Source organism: Gekko japonicus, unplaced genomic scaffold (assembly GCF_001447785.1).
Source record: "Gekko japonicus isolate JY-2015 unplaced genomic scaffold, Gekko_japonicus_V1.1 scaffold1295, whole genome shotgun sequence".
In the NCBI taxonomy this organism is placed as follows: Eukaryota; Metazoa; Chordata; class Lepidosauria; order Squamata; family Gekkonidae; genus Gekko; species Gekko japonicus.
This window is the reverse complement of record NW_015168688.1, coordinates 354,281-379,667: the sequence shown is the minus strand read 5'-3', so window position 1 is coordinate 379,667 and position 25,387 is coordinate 354,281. Positions and strand designations below refer to the sequence as shown.

At 41.3% G+C, this 25,387-nt stretch overlaps 1 protein-coding gene across 1 annotated transcript; it reads left to right on the top strand.

The window, feature by feature from the left end:
• The first annotated feature begins 2,088 nt into the window (after positions 1 to 2,088).
• Positions 2,089 to 23,222, top strand: ZFX (zinc finger protein, X-linked). The gene is made up of 8 exons (XM_015415443.1): positions 2,089 to 2,162; positions 6,593 to 6,681; positions 9,498 to 10,067; positions 15,860 to 16,009; positions 17,571 to 17,714; positions 17,800 to 17,934; positions 19,402 to 19,542; positions 21,965 to 23,222. The coding sequence occupies exons 2-8, from the start codon at positions 6,621 to 6,623 to the stop codon at positions 23,149 to 23,151; spliced, it is 2,388 nt and encodes a 795-aa protein (XP_015270929.1). The 5' UTR covers positions 2,089 to 2,162; positions 6,593 to 6,620; the 3' UTR covers positions 23,152 to 23,222.
• Positions 23,223 to 25,387: the final 2,165 nt, after the last annotated feature.

Here is a 25,387-nt window from a genome sequence, read left to right as displayed (position 1 = left end):
CTGTGTTCAAATCCCCACTTTGTTAAACTCCTCAGGTGACCTTGGGCCACTCTCACACAGCCTTACCTATGTCACCAGGTTGCTGTGAGGTTAAAATGAGGAAGGGAGAAACATATATGCTGCCTTGAATTCCTTGGAGAAAGGGCAGTATAAAAACATACAACACAGACAAAACTGGCTGTTAAGGGATTATTAAGTAACTCCAGTGAGATTCAATTCACATAACAGATAAGGCTGCAAGAGAACTACCAGCAAAGGGGCTGACAAAAATGTGGAATGCCCCAGTAGGGCACTAAAAGATCACTTTGATGGGAACAATGAAAGATGTTTGATGGAGAGTATGCAGACTGAATATTCACAGAAATAAATAGATCCAATTAATCAAGTTATGGAAAACCCCATGAGAAAGTACCCAATATATCAACAAATCAAAGCAATAGGCCCAAACCTTTGTACTTAGACATTGTTACTTTCAAAAGCTAGTTTTTACAAAAGTGAATGAAAACTAAGCCACTCCTCATTTATGTGACCCACCGTAGCCTTAATAATAAAGGAAGCCTCAGCCTTCGATTTACAAGACCTCAACAAGGCTGTTAATGAACAAATTTAGAATCCAGTGGCACCTTTAAGACCAACAAAGGTTTATTAAAGGTATGAGCTTTCGTGTGCAAAGCTGTTAATGATAAGACATTCTGGAACTCCTTAATTCGTGGTGGTGGAAAGTGCTGGGAAGTCACAGCCAATTTGGGGCAATCCTATAGGGTTTTCAACGCAAGGGATGTTCAGAAATAGTTTGTCATTGCCTGCCTCTGCATTAGGTCCCAAGACTTTCTTGGTAGTTTCCCATCCAGATACTAACCAGGACCAACTCTGCTTAGCTCCCTGAGATCCAACGAGATCAGGCTGGCATAGACTATCCAGGTCATTAGAATTGACATAAATCAGAAGTGACTCAATGGAGCATAAGACACGCATAACTTTCGCATGCTCCCAGTGCCTCTGTATTTCAAGAACTCATCTTAGTTTTATGTACTGAAAACAGTGATATTCCAAACTAACACACCTTCTTTTAAAATTTTGTCATTATATCACTCACAAAAGTAGTGAGGTGTCTGACAAGAAACTTAAGCTTTCAAGCCGGAAATAAACCATACACCCTTTGTCTTCTAGCCAACACAGCAATACAGAAGCCAACGTGACATCTAAAATCCACAACGAATTATATTTGCTAGCTTGCCTTTACTATTTTTTATAAAATAATCTCTCAGTATTACCTCTTAACATGAAGGATCCACTAACAATTACATAAGGTCGAGGTACTAATTTGTTGTATCATGGCCAGAATCCCCTTTCAAAAACTTGCCTAGCTTCTTATAAAGCCCCGTATTTTAAGTTTATACCGGTCTTCACGGCTATGTCGTCTTTCATAAAAATAAACGATTGCTCAGGACCAGGGAAAGATGCTGATCCATCAGTTTGCGGGCCAGAGAAGTAAGCTTTTAATTAAAATATGCTTTTCAAAGTCAATAGTTTATTGAACATTTTCATATTCAAAAGCATTTAAACCGTCTTAATGCCACTAGTTTTCACTTTAAATAAAACTGGACAGATTTAAGTTCCGCGTTTGGGGGGGGGGGAAAGAAATTTGGGAGGCGGGAGGTGCCCCGAGAAGCGCCTGTGGAGAAGCCACCCCAAAATGCCGGGGATTTTCCAGGCCTAAACAACTCTCCGCTCACCGGCGCCGAGTTGAACAAGTCTGAGCCCGAAGCAGAATTTTACGGCCAAGCTGGAACGGAGGAGGCGGCGGCAGGAGCGGCAGCGGCAGCGGGAGGGGCTGGCAGGGACCCACCGCCCTTCCTCTTCAATCTCCCGTCCCCGGCCCGGTTCGCTCTCCGCCCGGCGGGCTTGTGGCCTGAGGAGCAGGCGGCTCCAGCAGCAGCAGCGCCGGTATCTTCCTTCCGCATTTCCCTGGGTCTCTCTCGGGCAAGTGACGTGACGTACTGACGGCGGCCCGGCCCGGAGAGCTTGGCCGCTTCCACTCAGCTCGGAGCTTGGCCCCTCCCTCCCCTCCGCTCCCGCCTGCCCGCCGCAGCGACACTACCATCGAGCTCGGCCCAGCTACGTGAAGAGAGGCTGCCCAGAGTCCGTCGCCGCCCCGTCCGGTAAGCAGCGCGGGACAGGCCCTAGCTAGGCCTTCACCCCCACGCAGAACCAGGCCTCGGCGCCCGCCGCGATACAGGCCCTGAGAAGGCCGCAGCTAGGCCGCGCCAGGGCTGCATCCTGCAGGAGTGGGCCGTAGGGCCCGGCTGGAAGGCCTGGGCACTTGTTGCTCAGCTTCGAGGACGGGGCCAGGTGCAGGGCTAATGTGAGGTGGACGGGGACAGAGGCCGGGGCCAGGTGGAGGGAATGACGGGGCTAGGCCTGAGTCGGAACGAAAAAGTCTGGGAGGAGGAGACAAGATGGCGGCGGTAAGAGAGGCTGGGGGAGGTTGCCGGCCGCCATCTTGAATTAATCGCTTCTGGCCCCAGACGGTCCCCATAGCGGGCAGGGCGGTGACGGCGCCAGTAGGGGAGGCTCGCCCCTCCCCTCCTTTCCTGTTCTGTGCCCAGTTGTCCTGCTTGGCTCCTCCTGGGCTCGATACACGACAGTCCACCCTGTGTTTTCTTCATTGGTGACGCTGTGGCGTGCACAGCAGCTGAGAGACGTTTTCTGACCTTCCTAACTCTCATCATGCCTTCCGGTCCCGAGCTGTTAATTATGGCTCGACTCCGCAGGGCAGGAGCTATACACACAACCGAACCCAGATGTCCGCACGCACGGTGCCAGGTTGAATTCCTCACGTGCCAGAGTTTGTCAAGATGACGCTTAACGGTGAAGCATAAATAGTACTTCGTGACGAGTTTTCTGTCGGTGACATGGGGGTGGGTGGGCCGGGCCAGTTATTTCGATAAAGATTTGGGTAATTGGCTCACTTACTGGAAAGGGCATTGGCCCTTTTTACAGGACAGAGCTTGCACATCACTAGAACTTGAGTTCAGAATCTTCTAGGAAAGGGTTAGTTCGTTTTCCCAGATTTGGCACACGCAATTGTGAAGAAAAAATAACTTTCTTCAGGTAATCCACAGTGGAGCCCCTAGGAACTTTATTCACAGATACCAGTCAGTGTGTCATGGGGTATGCAGCTAGATACTGTCACGGTCTCCTTTTGTATTTCTTATTGTCATGAACAGGGTAAGTATATTTGAAACCCCATACTGAAAACACTAAGTGTTCTTGTATAAAGCAGTAGTAACTGAAAAGCCAGTGGCTGGGTCCTGTCAGCTTTTCTGCTCAGTCTCATCCAGTTCTCACAAGCAAGGTTCTAACTCTGTTCCACTGGGCTTTTGTTCACATGAGTCCCATGATCTTTGGCATAGTCTTTTTTTGGTGACCAAAAAGAGTTGTTCCTTCCTCTTCTGTCAATGAGAAAGCTGCTACAGCATTCAGCCAATTCGGGTGAGGAGGAGGGGGGTTGTATAGATACTATTTTTCAAGTTTAAGAGGCAATGAAAAAGGAGTGCTAACATTCAAAACTTATTTTGTAATATATTTTCCAATAGTCTTCTGGTAACCCTATGTCACATCCATCCTGGTCACACCCAGGCCTGGAGTCCAATCCAGTGATTTTGTGGAACAAAATATTTCAGCATACTAAGGCAGCAAATATTTCATTTCTTATTTTTATTCTTACTTTAAAAGTTAGGGGAAATGCACAACTATTCTTGGGAATGTATCCTGAATATCTTGTTAATAGGTGTTAGCATTTCTGAACTCAATAGCAATACCAGAACAAATCTAAAGGTTTTAACTGTTCACAGTCTTTAATCTACTTACAGCTTGCTTACGTGTGTGTTGAAAAGCAAAACAGTTGTAAAGAGTGGTATCTTAAAGACTCCACAGATTAATGTGACTTTCGTGGACTGGTGAACTTTATCAGATGCATGAAATGTAACTTCAGTTTGGTACAGGAAAAAATATCAACGGTAGATTCACCGAGGAAACGGGGAGCCAAAAGTTATAGTTTCATTTGCCTTTAATTGCTGTTTGACCACTTTGTTCATAAACGAGGGCATGATTTTGAGACAATCACAATTTCTGTTTGCCCCTAAGCAGTGGCCCTTCCTCTGTAGCAAGTGCACCAGAAAGCTCTACTTTTGATGCTTATGGTTCTTTGGCTGCATAATTTTGTATTATTCTTGCAGCTACCACTTGTCCACCTCAAAACAAAGCAGACGCCTCAAAAAAACAGTCTTTTCATCATCTTCTTTTCCTGCTTTCCTGACCTGTTCGGCTCACAACTTAGTTGTAAAAGCTTCTTGAAGCCACAGAAAGGATCTGTCAAAGGATGGAGATGATTTTTTAAGCCTTAAGGCAGGTAGGCCCTACTGACTCTTGTGGTGCATACTGCTCTGGTGATAGAGCTCCAGATCTGAACCTGGCTCCCAAATGGTGCCAAAAGTTTTTTGGTGACAAAAGAACAGTGCAGAGGGTCAGCAGGCAGTGTGGAGAATGGATAGTAAGCCACTGGGTCCCCAAGCCTCCAAGGTAGATTGGGAGGACTCCTCAACTCAGTCCCTTCTCTCTTCACAAATCAGATGATACAGATATTTCACTGGGAGATAAAAGGTGGCTGAATCATTCTTTGTTGTGAGAGCCCAAAGGGATAAGGAGAGGAGAAAAGAATTAAAAAGGACAAAAGCATATTCTATGGTCATTATTTTAAAATTCCACACTATACTTCTCAGTGATCCTCCAGTAGTTAGCTCCAATAGCACCTTGTTGGACGCTCTACACAAGCAGCCATGGCCTCCTTGCACCCAACAAACGCAGTGTGGAACCAGAGTTGGCAGCTGCTTCCTGTCAGTTCACTTATAGATCAGAACTTTCAATGACCAACCCTAATGGTTAGGAGAGCAACTCAGACAGAGAGGATGGGTAAACCTTGGATGAAGAACTCTTTTCCGCAAGATAGAATACAAGGCTTTTTTTCTCAGGCAGTCCCCCCTCCCCTGCTCCTGGTAATGCTGTGAGAAGGTTGAAGCATATGGTATTAAATGAGAGAACTCTGTAAGAAGGGATAGCTAAAGGAGACCTAGGCAATGACCTTTGGCCCCTTTGTTCACAATCTTTTCTCTGTCTTGAGTACATATCTGTTTACTAAAGTCTTGGGTACCTTAAACTAAAGGTAAAGGTAAAGGTTCCCTTGCTCGAAAGCCAGTCGAGTCTGACTCTAGGGTTGCGGTGCTCATCTCCGTTTCAAAGCCGAAGAGCCAGCGCTGTCCGAAGACGTTTCCGTGGTCATGTGGCCGGCATGACTAAACACCAAGGCGCACGGAACGCTGTTACCTTCCCACCAAAGTGGTACCTATTGATCTACTTGCAATTTCTTGCTTTCGAGCTGCTAGGTTGGCAGGAGCTGGAACTAGAGACGGGAGCTCACTCTGTCATGCGGCAACCCGGGTCTCGAACTGCTGAACTACTGACCTTCCACAGCCTGCAGTTCAGCATCTTATCCACTTGAGCCACCGCAGCTCCACCTTAAACTACATATGTTTATATTCTTAACCATAAGTAAAGGTAAAGGTTCCCTTGCTCGAAAGCCAGTCAAATCCGACTCTAGGGTTGCGGTGCTCATCTCTGTTTCAAAGCAGAAGAGCCAGCGCTGTCCGAAGATGTTTCCGTGGTCATGTGGCCGGCATGACTAGACGCCAAGGCGCACAGAACGCTGTTACTTTCCCACCGAAGTGGTACCTATTTATCTACTTGCAATTTCTTGCTTTCGAACTGCTAGGTTGACAGGAGCTGGAACTAGAGATGGGAGCTCACTCCGTCATGCGGCACACTCGGGTTTCGAACTGCTGAACTACCTACCTTCCACAGCCTGCAGTTCAGCGTCTTAACCACTTGAGCCACCGCAGCTCCTTTTCTTAACCATAGCTAAGAGTAAATTTTATAATGTATTTGAGAAATGTACCCTGGCTTTTGGTACCTAAGCCCAAGGTGGTTTAAAAAACCAAACTGAAAAGCTATGTATGTTTTTGAGTTCCTGCAGTAGAGTATAATGCTATATGGAACTGACATTACAAACAAATGAAAAAGCATTTTATTGTTAACAGGTAGCTGGAAGCTTGTGAGCCCCTGAAGAGGGAAGTGCTGGAACAGAAGTGTCCTGCCTTTGCACAGCTTTGTTCTTCTTACTGGCTGTAACAAGCACGAAGGGGGTTTGAATGCATTGCTTGCCCCTCACATCTTTAGTTGACAGAGGGGGAGAGATTTGGGGTTTGTTAGTTTTAAACTGAAAACGTTTTTAACTATTGTAAACTGCCTTGAACCAGGTGGAAAAGCAGGGAATATATGTTTAAATAAATAAACAAACTACTTTGCAGCTGAGGGGAAAATGCAAGCCCCGAGGAGTTGTTGTTCCTCAACAGTATGCTCCTTTTTCTTTCAAAGATTTTGAACCTTGATGAACTGCTGAATTAAATATAGAGGTTACACTTAGATACAGAATGCTGATAATTAGTTGATAGCTGTCTTTGTTTTAATTTTACAGACTTTGTGACTGATGAAAGTTAAAGACCATGGATGAAGATGGGCTTGAACTACAACCACATGATCCACATGCATTTTTTGATCCAACAGGTATGTCAAGAAATATCACATAACATAATCAGTGACAGGCTATGTATCTTCACTATAGGGCAGCAAGATAGATTGTTATTATTTTAAATGATTTTAATTCAGAAAGGTGGATACAACCCACTTTACGATTTACATTCTATCATGAGAAAAATATCTTGAATGTAAAAATATGTTGCCATCCTCTATGCACTGTACAGTGTTCTTTCCCCATAGTAATGTGGCAGATTAATACATTTCTTTGTTAAAGCAATACACAGTTTTAGATACAAAGCTTCCATCCAAGATACATGTGTTTTTGCAGATGGTTGTTTAAAGGCAAATTACAAAATATTGGGGAAAACCATGACAATGGAAACTCTGGATTACCAGATTTAGGTGTAAATCTAGCAATTCTCAATTTATCTAAAACAGCTCACTTTAGGTTACCAATCCCATTTCCCCTCCTTCCGCGCCCCTTATAAAAGCAACTGACTTTCTTCTGTCAGTTCCAGGACCATTAAATCCTCCCTGACTGTTCCCCGCACAAAATAATTGGTTGTGGATGAATAATAATTGCAACATAAGATGGCAGTAAAGTTTATAACCATTCTGAGTTTATCACATGAAATTTAAATTCTTGCATGGGTTAAATGGGGGGAAAGGGTAGTAGTATTCAGGTTTTAATGTTGTGCAGTGTGCTAAACAATAGCCTCTTTAGCCCCTGGTAAATCTTCTGGAGAAGATCTGATTCCCCCAAATGTATATAAAGCTTTTCCAGACTGATGGCCCCCGTATTGGCTGGAGTTTTTTCACAAATTAATGCCGCATTCCTTCCGGATGGAAATTAAGCATTATTGCCCCTATACATAGAAAAGAGGTTAAATCTGGTCCACAGAATTACAGACCAGTAAGCTTGCCTGATATAGTGGCTAAGCTATATAGTAAATATCTGGTGTCTAGATTAGAAGGCTGGGTATCTGAAAAGCAAATTATTCACTCTGTCCAAGCAAGATTTAGGAAAGGATTAAGGACCATTGATCATTGCCAAACACTTTATCAACTGGCTTTTTCAGGTATACATGGCCCTCTGAAGACTATGTAGCGTTTGTTGACTTGGCCGCCGCTTTTGATTCTATTAATATGACCTGATTGTGGTCAAAGCTGACAGACGTTAACATCAATAATAGACTATTATTCTTGCTTCGAGACCTACATAAAGATACCCACACCCAAGTCAAAGTAGGAACTTCTGGCTCTTTAACTGACAGAATTCCTGTCTGGAAGGACGTGAACCAGGGATGTGTGTTGGCTCCCCTACTATTTAATCTGTATATTAATAACATAGTTGGGAGCCTGTCAGGTCCTCGTTTTGTTCCTTCCTCATTGGGTCATCAAAAATTTCAATTCTGTTATACGCAGATGACATAGTCTTAATTTCTGTCACAAAAATTGGTCTGGGAAGGCTGTTGCACCAACTATGGCTATATTGTAAAGAAGTTCTCACCATTAACTTTAAAAAGACCAAAGTAATAGTTTTTAGAAAAAGGGCAAAACTTTCTCCTTGGAGTATTTTGGACAATCCAATTAAACAATGTAGTTTATTTAAATACCTTAGTGTAACATTTAGAGAGACTCTAAATTGGACCACCTATATGGCAATGGTTAAATCATCAGCACTAAGAATTGTTTATCTCGAGCTTTTATTATTCTAAGGGTGGGCATCTTATAGATCCTGCTCTGAAACTATACAAGAACAAGGTTATACCGCATCTCCTATATGGAGTCAAAGTGTGGGGATGGAATGACGACAACCTGGACAGTCTTGAAGTAATTCAGAAGAACCAGTTCTTAAGGTGCATGCTAACCAAGGGGTCTCCAGCTGCTTTGATGAGAGCTGAAGCTGGTATGCCCTCTCTCAGGGCTCAGGCACATTAAACAATGATAAAATATTGGGAAAGAATTGAAAACTTAAGATCTAACTTGCTCAGTCAACAATCTTTCCATTTGTTGTTTATTCAAAGATCCGCAGCACCTTGTGTGTCTCAACAGCATACTCTCAAGATACTCCATCCCCGATGATCTTCTAGGAACATCAGTAGATCAATTCCCAACTTAGAAACTGGATCTATGTCTTTGATGCATGGATCAACCATTCCTTAATATTAAAATCAAAAGCAGCAGCATCTCTAACTATTTACTTAGAGTGACGTTTACTTTCTTATGCTTTCAATCACTAGCACCGGCACTTTTGGAGGGTCGCTTTAATCAAATTCCGGTGGCCTAACTCATATTTATGGATCCAATGCACTTGAGGACTTTCATTACATCCTCTTTTTTTTTTTTTTTGTCTGTTACATTCCAATCCCAAAGCCAAATTTTTGGCAGAAATTTTATCTGGTTTAAGTTTATACCCCGTCACTGAGAAAATTTCATTTTTGCTATCTGATATTGATGTGTATGTGTCATATAGAGTTTCATTATTTGCCCTGCTGCAAAGGAAATAAAGTCGAAAGTGGCAGAGGGGATGTAACTTAGGTACTTATTCTTGCTACTATTGTTATTGCACTGAATTTGTAGTTGTATTTGCTTACTGACTTATGGTTCTACATGGTATTTTTGTTTATTTGCTGATTTATACTTTGTATACAATCTGTATTCTTCTCTGTTGAGTGTTTTGTAAACTTGTAAGGGCCAATGGCTATTTACAATAAACTGAACTGAACTGGTGTGCTAAACAAATTAAAGCTATCCCTGTACTGATAAATAAATATTAAGGATTTTTATGAAATTTTGGGCTATGCTGGTACAGTAATTTTTGTTACTTTTGTGTATTTCAGGAGCTGATGGAACACATCTGAATGGAGATGAAATTGTAGTAGAAATACAGGAAACTGTATATGTGTCAGATGTGGAGGATTCTGACATAACTGTTCATAACTTTGTCCCTGATGATCCAGATTCTGTAGTTATCCAAGATGTCGTTGAGGACGTTGTTATTGAAGATGTTCACTGTCCAGATATCATGGAAGATACAGATGTATCTCAAACTGTTATTATACCTGAACCAGTGCTGGACACTGATGTCACTGAAGAAGTGTCTTTAGCACACTGCACTGTTCCTGATGAAGTTTTATCCTCTGAGATCACAGCAACAGCAATGTCAGTACCAGAGCATGTACTTACTAGTGAGTCAATGCACATACCTGAAGTTGGACATATGGAACATGTAGTTCATGATCATAATAATGTTGTAGAAGCAGAAATTGTTGCAGATTCTCTGGAAGAGGATGTAGTTTCAGAAGTATTAGTAGCAGACTGTGCCTCTGAAGCTGTAATTGATGCCAGTGGAATACCTGTGGGACATGATGATGACAAGGGCAACTGTGAAGATTATCTCATGATTTCCTGTAAGTCTCTGGATAAAGTATTTTTAAAATGACAGTTTTATTTACAAATGTCTTAATTCAAACTTTCACTTATTCTGTTTTACAGTTTCATCCTATGCATGTTTGCTTGAAATAAGTTGCTCTGAGTTCAATAACGTCTGCTTCCAATGAAGTGTGTATATTGGATTGGAGCTGCACAGCCTTTCCCTATGCATATTTATTTGGAGGTAAGTTCCACTGTGTTCAGTGGGGCTCACTTCCCAGTAAATCTGCTTAAAATTGCATCCTTTTGAGGTTTTAGTGATGCTAAATGACGAGTTGAAGTAATTTCTGGCAGAGAAGGCGTTTGATGGATCCAAGGTGGCAGCCTTCATGGTGCTTTAGAAACATAGCATATTTATTATGGTTGACGAAGGTTTCAGTTTCTCAAGAAAGTGAAAGCATCCAGCACAGGGTGGATTTGACTGAAATCAAACTGATTTTAAATCACTAGCCAGCAAGACTCAATTTAAACCATAGTTTTCTGTATAGCGGCTCATTCTTGATTGTTGTTTTAACCTTAATATTTACAACCCATATGAAGGTTTCATTTTTAAAATAATAACCTTTCAGGTTAGTTTTACAGTTATATCAGAAAATTATTGCTTTGGTTATTTACTATTTGAAATATATAATTATGAAGTCATTGTGAGACGAACTATCTCCAGTTTAATAGGTTAATCACTCATATTTGGACAACTTTTCTGCTGTTCCTTATCAGAAGGGAAAAAATAGTCATTAATAATATTTATTTATTAGATTTTTTAGTTGCCACTCATTTGAAGGGTCTCGTGGCAACTTACAACATTAAAACCAATCAAGTAAAAAAATCCATAAAAACAAATAACAAATATAAAATGTTAACATTAAAATATTAAAATATGTAGCTATCACCATACCAATATTAAAACAGCCCGAACATGTGGTTACCCTCCAAAGGCCAACCTAAACAATTCAGCTTTGTATGCCCTACAGAAACTAAATAAGTCCGGCAGGGCACGGGTGTCATCCGAGAGTGCATTCCACAGGGTAGGGGCCACCACTGATAAGACCCTTCCACAGGTGACACATAACTGAGCCTCCCTGAGGCCAGGCACCTGCAAGAAGCCCCTAGACAAAGACTGAAGGGAGTGCGGGGGGTTGTGAGAGGTAGTCACAGGGGAGTGAGGGTCCCAGACCATTTATTACACCACCACCACCACCAGTGTGGTATACTGGTTAAGAGTGGTGGACTCTAGTCTGGAGAACCGGGTTTGATTCCCCACTCCTCCACATGAAGCTTGCTGGGTGACCTTGGGCCAGTCACAGTTCCCTCAGAATTCTCTCAGCTACACCAACTTCTCAAGGTGCCTGTCGTGGGGAGAGGAAGCGAAAGAGATTGTAAGCCACTTTGAGACCCCTTAAGGTAGAGAAAACTGGGTATAAAAACCTACTCCTCCTCATTATTATGATTATTATTATTAAACTAATTACAATAACATATATGTATTCTTGTATCTGCTTAAACATCGATGAGGCTACATTTACAAAGATCTCAAGACTTCGGAAATATTATGCTTAAAAAGTTTCACTTTTCATTTGTATTGCTTGCTCCTCCCTCATCACAATTAACATCTTTTCCTTATCCATATCTATTCCACACCATTGAACTTCTTGAAACTTAGCACTTAGGAGATAAGGGGTTGATTGTGTGTACATAGATTTGCATGTAGGATTGAGGTCTCTTTCTCAACTCTGTATTTATTTGAAAACATTTTTGCTGTTAAGAAGAGGCATATTATCTTTCAGACACAAATTCACATTTTTGAGAACTGCAAAACCAAGCATTTGTGATGGCGTCTTCTAGATAGAAAAATTACCCAAAATAATCTTAAAGAAACCTCTGGGAGGCCCTGACCTGGATGATAATAATAATAATAATAATGCTTTCGATTTATTGATCGCTCTTTCCCACATACCTGCGGGCTCAGAGCGATTTACAGTTACTCTTGAGACAGTTGGACTAACAATATTTGTGGGGATAGGGAAGACAAACATACAGCATTAATTACACACACACTGCAGCTAGCCGGGCTTCATCTGCGGGCTGGGTCAGTCGTGTTCCTACGGCATCTTGTCGGCTGGCTGATGACGTCTGGCTTCTTGATGTTGTGCAGCCACACACCGCCCAATCTCATCAAATCTCAGAAGCTAAGCAGGGTTGACTGGCAAGTACTTGAATGGGAAACCTTGAAATACCAGAGGCAGAGGCAGGCCTCATTCAGCTGCCTCTCTGAATATCCTCCAGGCCCCCAGCAGGGGTCAGTAACCAGAGGTCACCATGACTTCCAGGTGGACACACAGTCATGCGCACACACGTATATATAAAAAAATACAAAAAAAGTGAGAGAAACCTCTGGGAGACCATGACATTGAAGGAATAATAGAATTCATTTATATATTTTTTAAACTTCATGTGAATATACAGTCTCATACTACATAATTTAAAATTAATCCATATTTCATGATTAAAGCTCTTTGGGATATAATGTATCTTAAATACAAAGCAATCTTTAGGTAGTTTTTGCTCAAAAAGCATTTTATCTTTTAAAAAATCTGAGTTTTAATTAAAAAAAAAATCATTGATTTTTATCCACCCTGATTCAGCCACAGAACTTACAGTGGACTCCAGGAAGCAAGAGGAGGAGGATTGGGCGGGTAAGAGGAGCAGGGAAAGGGCATCTATTTCCTGAAGGCAGAAGTACATAAAAACAAGTATTTATTATATTATCATTATGCGTAATACTTTGTGCATACGTGTTAAACGTTAGTTTTAAAATTTAGTTTTAGTTATCAGTAATGCTGACAAAGATCGTGTGGAATGCTGTAGTCTGTTTCTCATTTTACGGCACAAGTATTGGAATGTGCCATCACAGAAAGAGCTATGATGGGGTTCCGTGAAGTGTAGTAGCAGCACATTGTTGTGAGTTGACATTATGTCACTGCGTCATTGTGGTTTGGTAATAATATGCTGGCAGTAGCCAACATTTCAGAAATGTTATAGCAGTAGCACTCAAAGCTACCTAAAGGTGCAAAAGGTATATGGATGGAATCATTAAGATGTGCTGTGGGAGAACTCCTTCATAATCATCAAACCATTTAGAGCCCCATGAGTTATCTGGGTCAGTGCAACACTATGCACTTAGTATTTAGGACTAATATTTCATAACAGAATTGCAACTGACAAGTAGTATAGGACAGAAACATTAGTCTAAATGAGAGCTGTGGGTTCATTAAGAAAAGAACTTTGTACACTTCCAAAGCTATGTGTATCTATACAGTGAAGGGTGATGGTAGTCAGTTATTTCCTCTTAGTAATATATAGATTTTTCCGTATCTGGATTCCCATATAATAATGTTTTCTAAATTCTTACTTCTATCTAAAATGGTCTTGTTTTGTAACAGAATGCATATTCTGTATAATTTGATGTGACAGCACGCACTAGAGTTTATATTCAGTGAATCCCTATTCATATTTTACTTTAAGGTTCCCAAACTAGTTCTACAAGATTTTTGAGCCAAGAGGTTATTGCTTCATTTGGAGTAGTTTAATCCAGCCAATAACTGCTTTGCAGGGGAATATAAAATCTCACCTTTTTAAATGATTTGTGTGTCTTTTAAAATAATATAATGCATATATATATTTGTTTGACACTTCAATTAAAATTTGGTTTCAGATAATGTATGGCAGTGCACTGACACTATAATACAAGTGCAATCTGGTATTGGTAAAATGGGGAATGGAGGCTGATGAGGCAAGTGTAGAGCTTGCCTAATATGGAATGCTACTTCAACTGTTGTGGCAGCAACAGAGATGTGCGCCACTGCAGATACAACTCTAGATCAGGTTGGGCTGCCTGTATTTTGCATTTTCCTTGTCTATTACATAAGGCAACTAAGATGGTTTGACATGATTTATTTGTAACAAATCCTCATTAGTCATTAGTAATGCTTACAGGTTAATTGCCTTATAATTTGCTACTATCTTGTCATGTACTGAAGATGTGTTTTATCCTTTTATTGATGCTGGATTCAGGGTTTTCTCCCACTCTAACCCCTGCCCACTTGCAGAACTCATTTGCGTGAATGGGGACAGATCTAGGAGGATAAAACTGTTTTCATTAGTAGATGACCCTTTCTAGATTAGGGCAATTGGTTTTACACTCACTTTTCTCAGTTTAAGGGTAATTTGGTACTAAGATTACTAATTGTGCCAGCTGCCCCCATCACCCAGAAGAGGTTTGTTTGGCCATACATTTTCACTTTCCGTTCTGGAGAGCCAAGGTATTCATATTACGTCATCAGGAAAATAATATCTAGATTTTTTTCAGCTGAAGCGAGATCTCTGTATGCATCTGGAGTCCTCAGCACATAGCCCATGGACCACATGCAGCCCAGCAAAGAGTTGCTCTACTGATCCCTTCTTTAGTTCTTCACCTGGAAAGTCTCTTGTCACATTCATGCTGGAACCTGGCAGGAGGCTTCCTGGGTGGGAGAATAAGAACATGGAGTTCAGCTAGGAGTCTTTATTTTGATCTTTCCCTCCTCAGGTTCCTTGCAAGCTCTCTGCTGTGCTTGCAAATGCAAGAAATTACTCCGCTGGATCCCAGGGGCTTGCGAACACAAGCCTCTGTAATGCAATGAAGAAATTGGGAGGATGGGAGAACACTGTTTAGCCTTGAGAATGAATATCTGAGAGCCAGTATTCTAACCACCACCGCCCCCCAGGTTACACAGAGCGTAATGGAGCTAGGTGCCATCACAAGACGGCCCACTTAGCTCCCAGGCTAGGTCCCTTGCAACCCATCTGTTTGAGTTGTGCACCTCTTTGTGGAGCACAAGAGATAAGCAACTTACTGTTGAAGCCAATGCAGAATTACTCCAGTCTAAGACCATTGATTTTAATGCGAATGTACAATTAGGAGAGGTTAAGAAACAGGCTGAGAAATTATGCCTGATTTCTCCATACTCATCTGTTTTGCATGTAATTTTCCCTCCTGCCTTGTTTCTCTCTCTCTAGTTTGGCTTCATATCACATATCTGGGTAACTCTGAACAGTAGATTAGGAATGATTTCTGTTTTAAGATTCATGCATGTTGCTCAGAGAATTTTTAGTTTAATTCACTCTTTGTGCTGTCTGACATATTGAATCTCTTTATTCAGTATGATAATTGTTCCAGGATAAATCACAACAAAACTCACATTTTATTATTAGGGAGGTATTGAATCCAAATGGTGGGGGGAGGTGTTTTCACCAGTTCCCTGTTCCCACTGCAGAACCCGCCTCCCCCACTAAAACCAGCACTGTTCCATGGAGTCATCTGACACCCAGAGATGGATTTCCAGGCATATGGTAGGCTGCAAATAGAGCTCTACCTGCTGTAGATCAGATCTAGGTGTATCCATAGTTTTGTTAATTTCTGGATTAGCTGTCAGTATCTACCTTCCAACTTCGCAATACCAGGAGATAATTAGGACGAATATTTTATTTCAGTGAGACAATGCAGGAGAGTATTTGCATTTTTTAATTTACATTCTTACTTGATTAAAAAAAACCCCTTTTACTAGTTTGTTATCTCTTATTAGGACAGTTTCTAATATGTCTTCCATGGTTAGATTTACATAATTTTGTTGTAATTTTCAATATTTCAAGGATTGAAATGTTAAACTTCAGTTTTAATACAGTCTGTTTATGGTGAGTTTACTGTTTTGTGTGTTGTTGTTTTTCCCTGTAGTGGATGATGCTGTCAAGACAGAAAATGAGAGTTCTGGGGAAATAACTATAAAAGCTGAGTCAGACAGTGATCCTTGTAAAATGGATGGTATTTGTCCAGAAGTCATCAAAGTCTATATTTTCAAAGCTGATCCTGGAGAAGATGATTTGGGTAAGGGAGTTACAATTTTAGAAAGAAACATAAAAGTCTTAATCTTGGGATTGCCAAAAGAAAGTCCTTGGGCCAGTTATGGCTCCAGGCCTGTAGCTACAGTGGGGCCTCTCTGGGCCCAGCCCCCTGACTTACCATCAAGGCCCTACAACTTACCATCGAGCCCAGGCCCCCTGACACAGACCCATTGTTTGCTCAGGTCCTCAGCCGGCAGCCCCTCTCCTGCTCAAGCCTGGATTAGAAGGTGTTCTGGTGCACTCCGGCCCTGCCTCTCCGGTCCTTCTAGACCTCAACTCTGAGAGGCATCAGCCCCATGGAGCTCTTGGTCCTCTGCCCAGCCCAGCTACCTCTCCCAGGCCTTATTGCAGCTTACCTTTCTCGAGAGTCGCCTAGATCTGGCCTGTGTGTAAGCCTCCATTATCTTGCTGCAGGCCTGTGGCCAGTTCCAGGCACACCCAGGAGTTGGGAATGGGGGCAGGGACCTGGCACACAGAGCTAGGGGCAGCTCTGGCCAACGGAACTGGGGGGGGGTTACTGCTCAGCCCCCCAGCTGTGAAAAGGCCTTCAATGGCTCTCGGGAGGGGAGTGTCTCTCCCAGCTCCTTCTCCTCCTTGCCAAGGGCCAAATCCAGACTGCCCTCATGCAGAACAGGAGACCCCCACCACCACGTTCTGAAGCCACCAGTGGTCTTCGGAAAGTAGGCGCTGGCTTTGGTTGAGCCCTTTGGCCAAAGGGCACGTCTCACAATCCCCCCCCCCTTCCAGGGCCATTTAGTGGGGAAGGGTCTCCTCAGGTGTTGTGTTGCTCGCAGCTGTTGTCGGAACCACGTCCGGGGGGGCAGGGGAGGTCTTTACCACACCCCACAGGTGCCAATCCGGGACTGGGAAGTCTAATGAGGGCCTCGCGGAGTTGCCCCCACCCCAGGTCCCAAACAGCCTTCTCCCATCAAAGACCCACACACACACAGACACTTGGGGGGGGTGCACAGGGGTGCCCCCTGACTTATTTAAAGGCCCCCCGAAATTTAAAAAAAACCCCAGCTATGGACCTGTATGATTCTCTATTGTCCCACGGTTGCTGCCTATTTTTGCCTGCAGAACCTGTTGGCAAGATGGTTTAGAGCACTGGCCCCCAACATGGCACCTGCCAGCACCTTTCTAGGTGCCTGCCGAGTGTTTTTAGAAAGTGGGTGGGTCCAGGTGGGGCTTTTGCTTAGCAAGGCTTCTAATTACCAAAGTGAGATTTGATTGCCTGGGCAAATGTCGCTTTGGCAAGTACCTACCACCACAGCACAGAGATCTTCACTATGGAACTGAAGGTAAGCTGTGGCAGTCATTTTATAGATGGCTCCATCTCCTGTGGCAGCCATCATGCTGTGTCAGAATTCCAAAGGTACCTGCAAGCTCAAAAAGTTTGGGGACCCCTGGTTTAGAGTGTGGTGGTTAAGATACTAGCCAGCTATCCCTCATGTTCTTTTCCAAGTAGCTGTCCAAGAGATCAAAAATTAGTAGAAACATGCTCTCACAAAATACTTTCTCTAACTTTTTTTTTAAACACTTAGGAGGCACAGTAGACATTATGGAAAGTGAATCCGAAAATGACCATGGGGAGACATTAATTAATCAAAATAGCAGTGTTCGTATTCCAAGGGAAAAAATGGTTTATATGACAGTAAATGATTCTCAGCATGAAGATGAAGATTTAAGTAAGTATGTGGCCTTTATTTTGAGGTAGAGGATTGTTTACAGTGAGGTAATATTTGAATTACATCTAGTTTCTTCTTCTCTTAGATGTTGCAGAAATTGCTGATGAGGTCTATATGGAAGTCATTGTAGGAGAGGAGGATGCTGCAGCTGCTCATGAGCAGCAAATTGATGACAGTGAAATTAAAAGCTTTATGCCAATTGCTTGGGCAGCAGCCTATGGTAGGTCATAAAATCCAAATTTATCCTAAGATTCCAGTTGATAGTAAAATGATTTATACAGAAACAATAAAACAATATGATCGCTGGTGTTGTAAATTCTGAAGATCGAAGAACACTGGCATCTCTGACCCAGAATAACTATTAAAACAAGTCTGCTGGATTTTTCTTTTCTTGTGTAATGTTAAAGTGTTGGTAATCGCTTCCATCTGAAAATTGCAACTTGAGGATTTTTGGCACCTGATAATATCTTTTTGGAGAAACTAATGGAGTCTTCTCTTGGATGGAGTGTGCTCAATATTTTCTGCTGCAATTTGTATACAGAAATACATAGAAGTCATTTGCATTCCAGAAGAAATTATATCAGTTTTATTATTGCAGTTTACAATAGAATAAAAATAAAATTATGATGGTTATATAATCCTAAACCATAGGCATTCTGAAGTGCACCTGTAGTATTGAAAGAGAAAACAAGGCATCCGTTTCTCAAAGGCAGCTGCCATGGGACCTTCTAAACACTATTCCTGCAAGGCTGTTCCTATTTTTAAAAAAGCAAATGAATGATGACAAGGGTGGTCACTGTTCTCAAAAAAGAATCTGAATCAGGAATTATGCTGCTGTAATTTTTGGCACTTAGGCAGTATATTTTATTGAGAATTTTAAGCAATAACAATAAAAATACTGAAGCATCACTATTCCTGTAATTTTGGCATTTTACTACTTGCCTTAGATCTGTTTTTCATGCACATTCAGTTTGCACCCATTACTTTTTCTCCCTTCCCGTAGGAGAGCAAAGACTCACATAATCAGTCCTAGCCACATTGCTGCCATAGTTATGCACACTTTCCAGTGTTGTCTGATCAGACCAGAGGAAATGGCGTCCATGCCACTGGGGAGCATGTGTGACGCTTTCAGGCATGTAGGTTGATAGTTGACGGCTAGTAGTTGTCCTTCTTCCCAGGGTGTGGAAGTTGGCTTTGAAAGACTAGGTTATCAAACCAGTTCATATCATCATGATATTTCCACACATTCAGCAGTGACATTGGACGTGAACATTGGATCACACCACATGGAAGTGGCTTCCCTGCTGCTGTATGTATGTGAAGGGGCTCTAATCCCAATGTGTGCAAACAAGCAGCTATAAAGAGACTATTTTATGATGTTTCACTATGTGCCACTCTGAACTATTGATCAGTGGTTTATGGTAGCATAATAAAATCCATGGATCTTGAATGTGTGTAGCGAACAGCTCGCTATCCAGAGCCACCTCCCTAGGTTTGGATCTCAGGTAGTTGCTGTGTGGTTACTTTTCATCTCAAGCCTCATCAGCGGCATGCTGAGTATTAAAAGGCATTTGCCCTTTCAGTGCTTGATTCTTTATCTTGTTTTTAAAATTTAATTAGCATGTTAGTTCAGAGTTCTGAATATTCTACAGGATGCAGGTGTTATATAATTTTTTATTATTATTAGGTAATAACACTGATGCAGTTGAAAACCGGAATGGTACAGCAAGTGCCCTCTTGCACATAGATGAATCTCCTGGTCTTGGGAGATTAGCAAAACAAAAACCAAAGAAAAGGCGGAGGCTGGAATCTAGACAATACCAAACAGGTAAATACTAATTTACCCATTGAAGTGTGATAATTGCTTGTCAAGACAAAAAAATTTGAAATGCATTCCCCCCCCCCCCCAATGGATGGATTTTAAAAAATTGAGAAAGCATAGTTGATGCATTCATATTTTTGTTTTGCCGTATTTAACCTGTATTGCTCTCAAAAATTCTGCTTTCCACCATGTTTTGAAAAAATTCAGATTGAGAAGATCCTGGCTTTAAAGGTCAGCTCTGACAGAAACAATTTTTTTAATAGTAGGAGTGAAAGATAAGGAATCATTTTTGCATATAAGAGTATTCTTGGTACAGGCTGGAGCAGTTTAATATACCATTCTGAATACAGTGTTACAAAATATGCTTTTTGTCAGGTGGGGTTATAAGAATGGAGCAGCTGGAGGGACAGATCAATAGGCACCAAGTCAGCTTCCCCAGTGGCAGACCCTGCACCACTTCAACAGGGTATAATGACACAGAGTCCACCATTTTATCCAGGGGAACTGATCTCTGCCATCTGGAGAACAGTTAAGAACATAAGAGAAGCCAATGTTGGATCAGGCCAATGGCGTATCCAGTCCAACACTCTGTCACACAGTGGCCAAAAATACCAGATGCCATCAGGAGGTCCAGCAGTAGGGCCAGGACACTAGGAGCCCTCCCACTGTTGACCCCCACAAGCACTAAGAATACAGAGCATCACTTGCCTCGGATTCTGTAGCTATACCTTGTGGCTAATAGCCACCGATGGACCTCTGCTCCATAAGCTTATCTAATTCCCTCTTGAAGCTGTCCATGCTTGTAGCTGCCACCACCTCCTGTGGCAGTGAATTCCATGTGTTAATCACTCTTTGGGTGAAGAAGTACTTCCTTTTATCTGTTCTAACCCGACCGCTCAGCAATTTCATGGAGTGCCCACGAGTTCTTGTATTGTGAGAAAGGGAGAAAAGTACCTCTTTCTTTACCTGCTCTATCCCATGCATAATCTTATAAACCTCAGTCATGTCACCCCTCAGCCATCGTTTCTGCAAGCTAAGGAGCCCCAAGCGCTTTAACCTTTCAAATGTGACATTTGTTTTCAGATATTTTCAGATACCAAAGAGCTGCAACAGCACACTCTGACCAAGAGGTAGCAAAGGAAAGGCAAGAGTGGGGGAGGCGTCTAAGGAACCATTTTTCTTTCACAGCTACTGGCCCTGCCTGCAGATAGTAAGAAGAGGATACATCTGTACATTGTGCTCATATTGCCAGCACAGGCTTGTTATAGGTGTGGTTGTTACTAGAGAAATGAGCACTGCTTTCGTGTCAGCTCCAGGCATTGTGCAATGCACATGATGCTTGCTTGGAAGGAGGGGGTTGCTGGTATGGCACTGCCCTTTGCTGATGCAGCTCTTATGGTTAAAGCATTTCATCAGACTTTTTATTTGATATGTATTTTATGCATGTACTGGCTTGCTTCCTATATTAGCTATTATAGCACTGCACATTAACACGATTCCCTTCTTAAGGTCTCTGCTTGAACTACAAGAATAGCTAATATTACTTTAGATTACCTTTCATTTTTATTTTGTTGCATTTCTGATAGTTTGCTCTCTTATCTGAGACATAAAAAACAGAAGAGTACATCATTCTACTAAAGACATCTTTCATTTTAAAATTAAAATATTAGAAATTCCTGCACTGGTGGCCTTGTTACATTATTTGGGGTATGCATTTGGAAACTGTTACCTAAAATATATCAAAACGAGTAATTCCTTTAAAAGATTGCTTTGAGAGACCATGGTAGAACTACTAATATGGCATGCTGTTCCTTTCTACATGTATAATTTTATCTAGTTAGCTCTTGATACTAATTAAGTGCTGCAGTGCTGAATTATTTTGATTTTATAGGAATAAAGCTGAAAGCCAGTTTGGTGTAGTGGTTAAGTGTGCGGACTCTAATCTGGGAGAACCGGGTTTGATTCCCCACTCCTCCACATGCACCTGCTGATGTGACCTTGGGTCAGTCACAAGCTCTGGCACAGCTGTCCTTGAAAAAGAGCAGTTTGTGTCAGAGTTCTCTCAGCCCCACCCACCTCACAGGGTGTCTGTTGTGGGGAGGGGGAGGGAAAGGAGTTTGTAAGCCGCTCTGAGACTCCCAAGTGAAGGGCGGGGTATAAATCCAATCTCCTCTTCTTCTTCATATTATTGCTGTGAATATAACATAACTGATTCAGCACTGGAAGGGCACAAATGTTAAGGGTATTTAATTTCTTTCTACTGATTTCAGTGTGTTTTAGCATACTCTTAATTTTCTCACAGAAAGGAATGGGATTTTGATGTGCATAACTTGTACTTTCCCATGGCTTGTAGCACACAAATTAGAAGACATCTGTTGAATTTCTTGGGTGCCATGTTCATGATCCTCTGTTTGCTTTTATTCTGCAGCAATAATAATTGGGCCTGATGGGCATCCTTTGACAGTCTACCCCTGTATGATTTGTGGCAAGAAGTTTAAATCCAGGGGCTTCTTGAAAAGGCACATGAAAAATCACCCTGAGCACCTTCTTGCCAAGAAAAAATACCGATGCACTGACTGTGATTACACTACAAATAAAAAGTTAAGTTTGCATAACCATCTGGAGAGCCACAAGCTTACCAACAAAACTGAGAAGTTAATTGAATGTGATGAATGTGGGAAAAGTTTCTCTCATGCAGGAGCTTTGTTTACTCACAAAATAATGCACAGGGACAAGGCAGCAAATAAAATGTACAAGTGCAAATTTTGTGAGTATGAGACAGCAGAGCAGGGATTACTGAATCGTCATCTTCTGGCTGTACACAGCAAGAACTTTCCTCATATTTGCGTGGAATGTGGCAAAGGATTTCGGCATCCATCAGAGCTCAAGAAACACATGCGAATCCACACTGGTGAAAAACCCTACCAGTGCCAGTACTGCGAGTACAGGTCTGCTGACTCTTCCAACCTGAAAACTCATGTAAAGACTAGGCACAGTAAGGAAATGCCTTTCAAATGTGACATTTGTTTTCAGATATTTTCAGATACCAAAGAGCTGCAACAGCACATCATTATGCATCAAGAAAGCAAAACGCATCAATGTCTGCACTGTGACCACAAAAGCTCAAACTCAAGTGACTTAAAACGGCACATAATTTCCGTTCATACAAAAGAGTACCCCCATAAGTGTGACATGTGTGACAAAGGCTTTCATAGGCCATCAGAACTGAAAAAACATGTTGCTGTGCACAAAGGCAAAAAATTGCACCAGTGCAGACATTGTGACTTTAAGATTGCAGATCCGTTTGTGCTAAGCCGCCATATTCTCTCAGTTCACACAAAAGATCTTCCGTTCAGATGCAAGAGATGTAAGAAGGGGTTCAAGCTACAAATAGAACTCAAAAAACACATGAAAACACACAGTGGTAGAAAAGTTTATCAGTGTGAGTACTGTGAGTATAGCACTACAGACGCCTCAGGTTTCAAACGGCATGTTATTTCCATTCATACAAAAGACTATCCCCATCGTTGTGACTTCTGTAAGAAAGGTTTCCGAAGACCCTCAGAGAAAAACCAACACATTCTGAGACACCATAAAGATGTTGGCTTGCCATGAGGACTCCTCCAGATGTTATAAATTTGGGGATGGTGTGTAAAATGTTGCTCTCTAGACAGTCGTATTTTAAAGAGGATCACACAAACACAATACTGTGCATTTGATTTTAGTGCTGTATACAGATAGGATTATTGCTTCTAGTTGACTTTTATACATTTTGTTCATTAGTGTGTTCTGAATTCTCTTCTGTTTGTTTAATAAAAGAGGAAGGATGGCAACAATAAAGTTGCATTGAATAAAGTAAACCCTGTCTCATACTGCATTTTTCAACCATATTCTCTGAAATATTTACCTTACTGACGTGGTTCATAGTGGCAATACTAATTCAGTTTTGTCATGGGTTAAAAAGGTTTTTAATTTGCTCTTAATAAAGATGTCATAGATGTGCATAAAATAATCTGGGAGAAATTAATGTCAAGAGACAGCATTGTATCATAGGACCCATTTAACTATCTCATTTAAAGAACGTGTGACATGTTAATATTCATTTGAGTAGTTATGCACCATAACAGTACCACTTTCCATTATTTGAGGTTATTTTACATAGTATTTAATATTTCCACAATGAGTAAGGAATTGGTTGCCGGGAGCATTCTCTTTCAATAGGTGTGAATTTTAAAGGAAAACTTGAGGCACTTACTCTCTAAGTATTAATTGTATGCTTCTCTGCCTTTGGTTCTGTGTTAAAAATGTATTTGCATTTTGAAACTTGTTACCGACTCGTTGTAGATAGACATTTGTTTCAGTTGTTGACAGGATAGATTGCCCAGTTGACTGTTGCTAAGTTTATCCCAAATTAAATGCATTTTTACAAGATTCTGTGAAACATTTTGAAATATTTGGTAAATTGCTTTTTAAACTATCCACCAACAGTCTTAGATAATTTTTAATTATATGCTATTTAGAAGGACAACGTCAGATGGGCAAGTAAAGAATAGAAGCAGATGTGTTTTCATGAAGCCTTTGTTTTCCTGCAGCTTTTCTTATGTTACCACTATTACTTTTTTAGGAATACCAAATGTCTCTTAACAGAATAATTTGTAAGGAGTGAGCAGTTCTTCAAACCTGTAATTTATCAAGCATTTGCCCCATTCTTCTTGCTATCAGTTATACACTTCTAGAAGGATGTTTCAGTTTCAGTTACCACTTGAGCTATTGCCTGAAAGCTACTGAGGCAAAGCTGCAGCAGTCTCTTTCATGGCATGGAAGTAGTCCATTAATGTACAAAATTCAAAATTTGACTTCCAGGGCACATTGTAATGGATTTCAACTTTCATGTGGTGTTTTGTATATTTGCATTTTTCATCTCTGCTTTGGTGCACTGGTCAAGTATAATGAAAGTGAGATGCAAGATCCAAAAGTGCAGTTTTCACACCATCGCTTCCTCACTTTTCATGTCATAAGAAACACCATTTCCCCCAATAAATCAGCTGTCATGTCCTATGCTACAAGGCCAGGTGATACAGTATGTCCATTCCTTCTAATATGCCAGTATTTCCTAGCTGGTTAATTAGAAAAATAGAAAAAGTAGTTCAGATAGCCATATGTAAACCTAACATGAATGTCTAAATTTGTGCAAAGTGAAAGCTTTCTCTGCTATGCCATATTTATGTGAAACAGTTTCTGAGCTTTCAGCATGTATGGTGCATGTTCATAAAACTGGAAAAGTTGGAGAAATCTAAGATACATCATGCTCAAGACCTTTGATCCAGCAGTAGCAATGTGCATTGGGGCATGGAGCATTTCTTGATATTGTAGTAAATTAAGCAGCTCCCATGGAGTTGTATAGAGCCCTCCAAATGTTTGGTATTGTGGTGACTGTGTGGTTAGATTGAGGCCTTAAAAGCTTGCTCCTTCAAGCACTTGCACTCTCTGATGCAGGAGTTCTCAAGATCCAGCCATTAGCTGATGAAATATGTGTGCCTCTTGTTTTCAATGAAGTTTTGCCCAAATTTCTGAATGTCATCTGCTCTCAAATAATTTAAAATCTATTAAAATCTTTTAGGTCTGAAATCCCCAGATTCTTGCTCAAAAGTATTACCTATTTTTAAAAATTGTTTTCTTGAGTAATTACAATTAAGAACACAAAAACTTGACAATTTCCTTTCCCTTCAGTATCGCCTGCAATCATAAACATTGTTTTGGAGCATAATTTTTGAAACTTAACAAAAAAATTAAGAGTTTAGTCCAGTGGATTTTGTACAATGTGTCTGTATAAAGAGCAAATAAAAAGTGT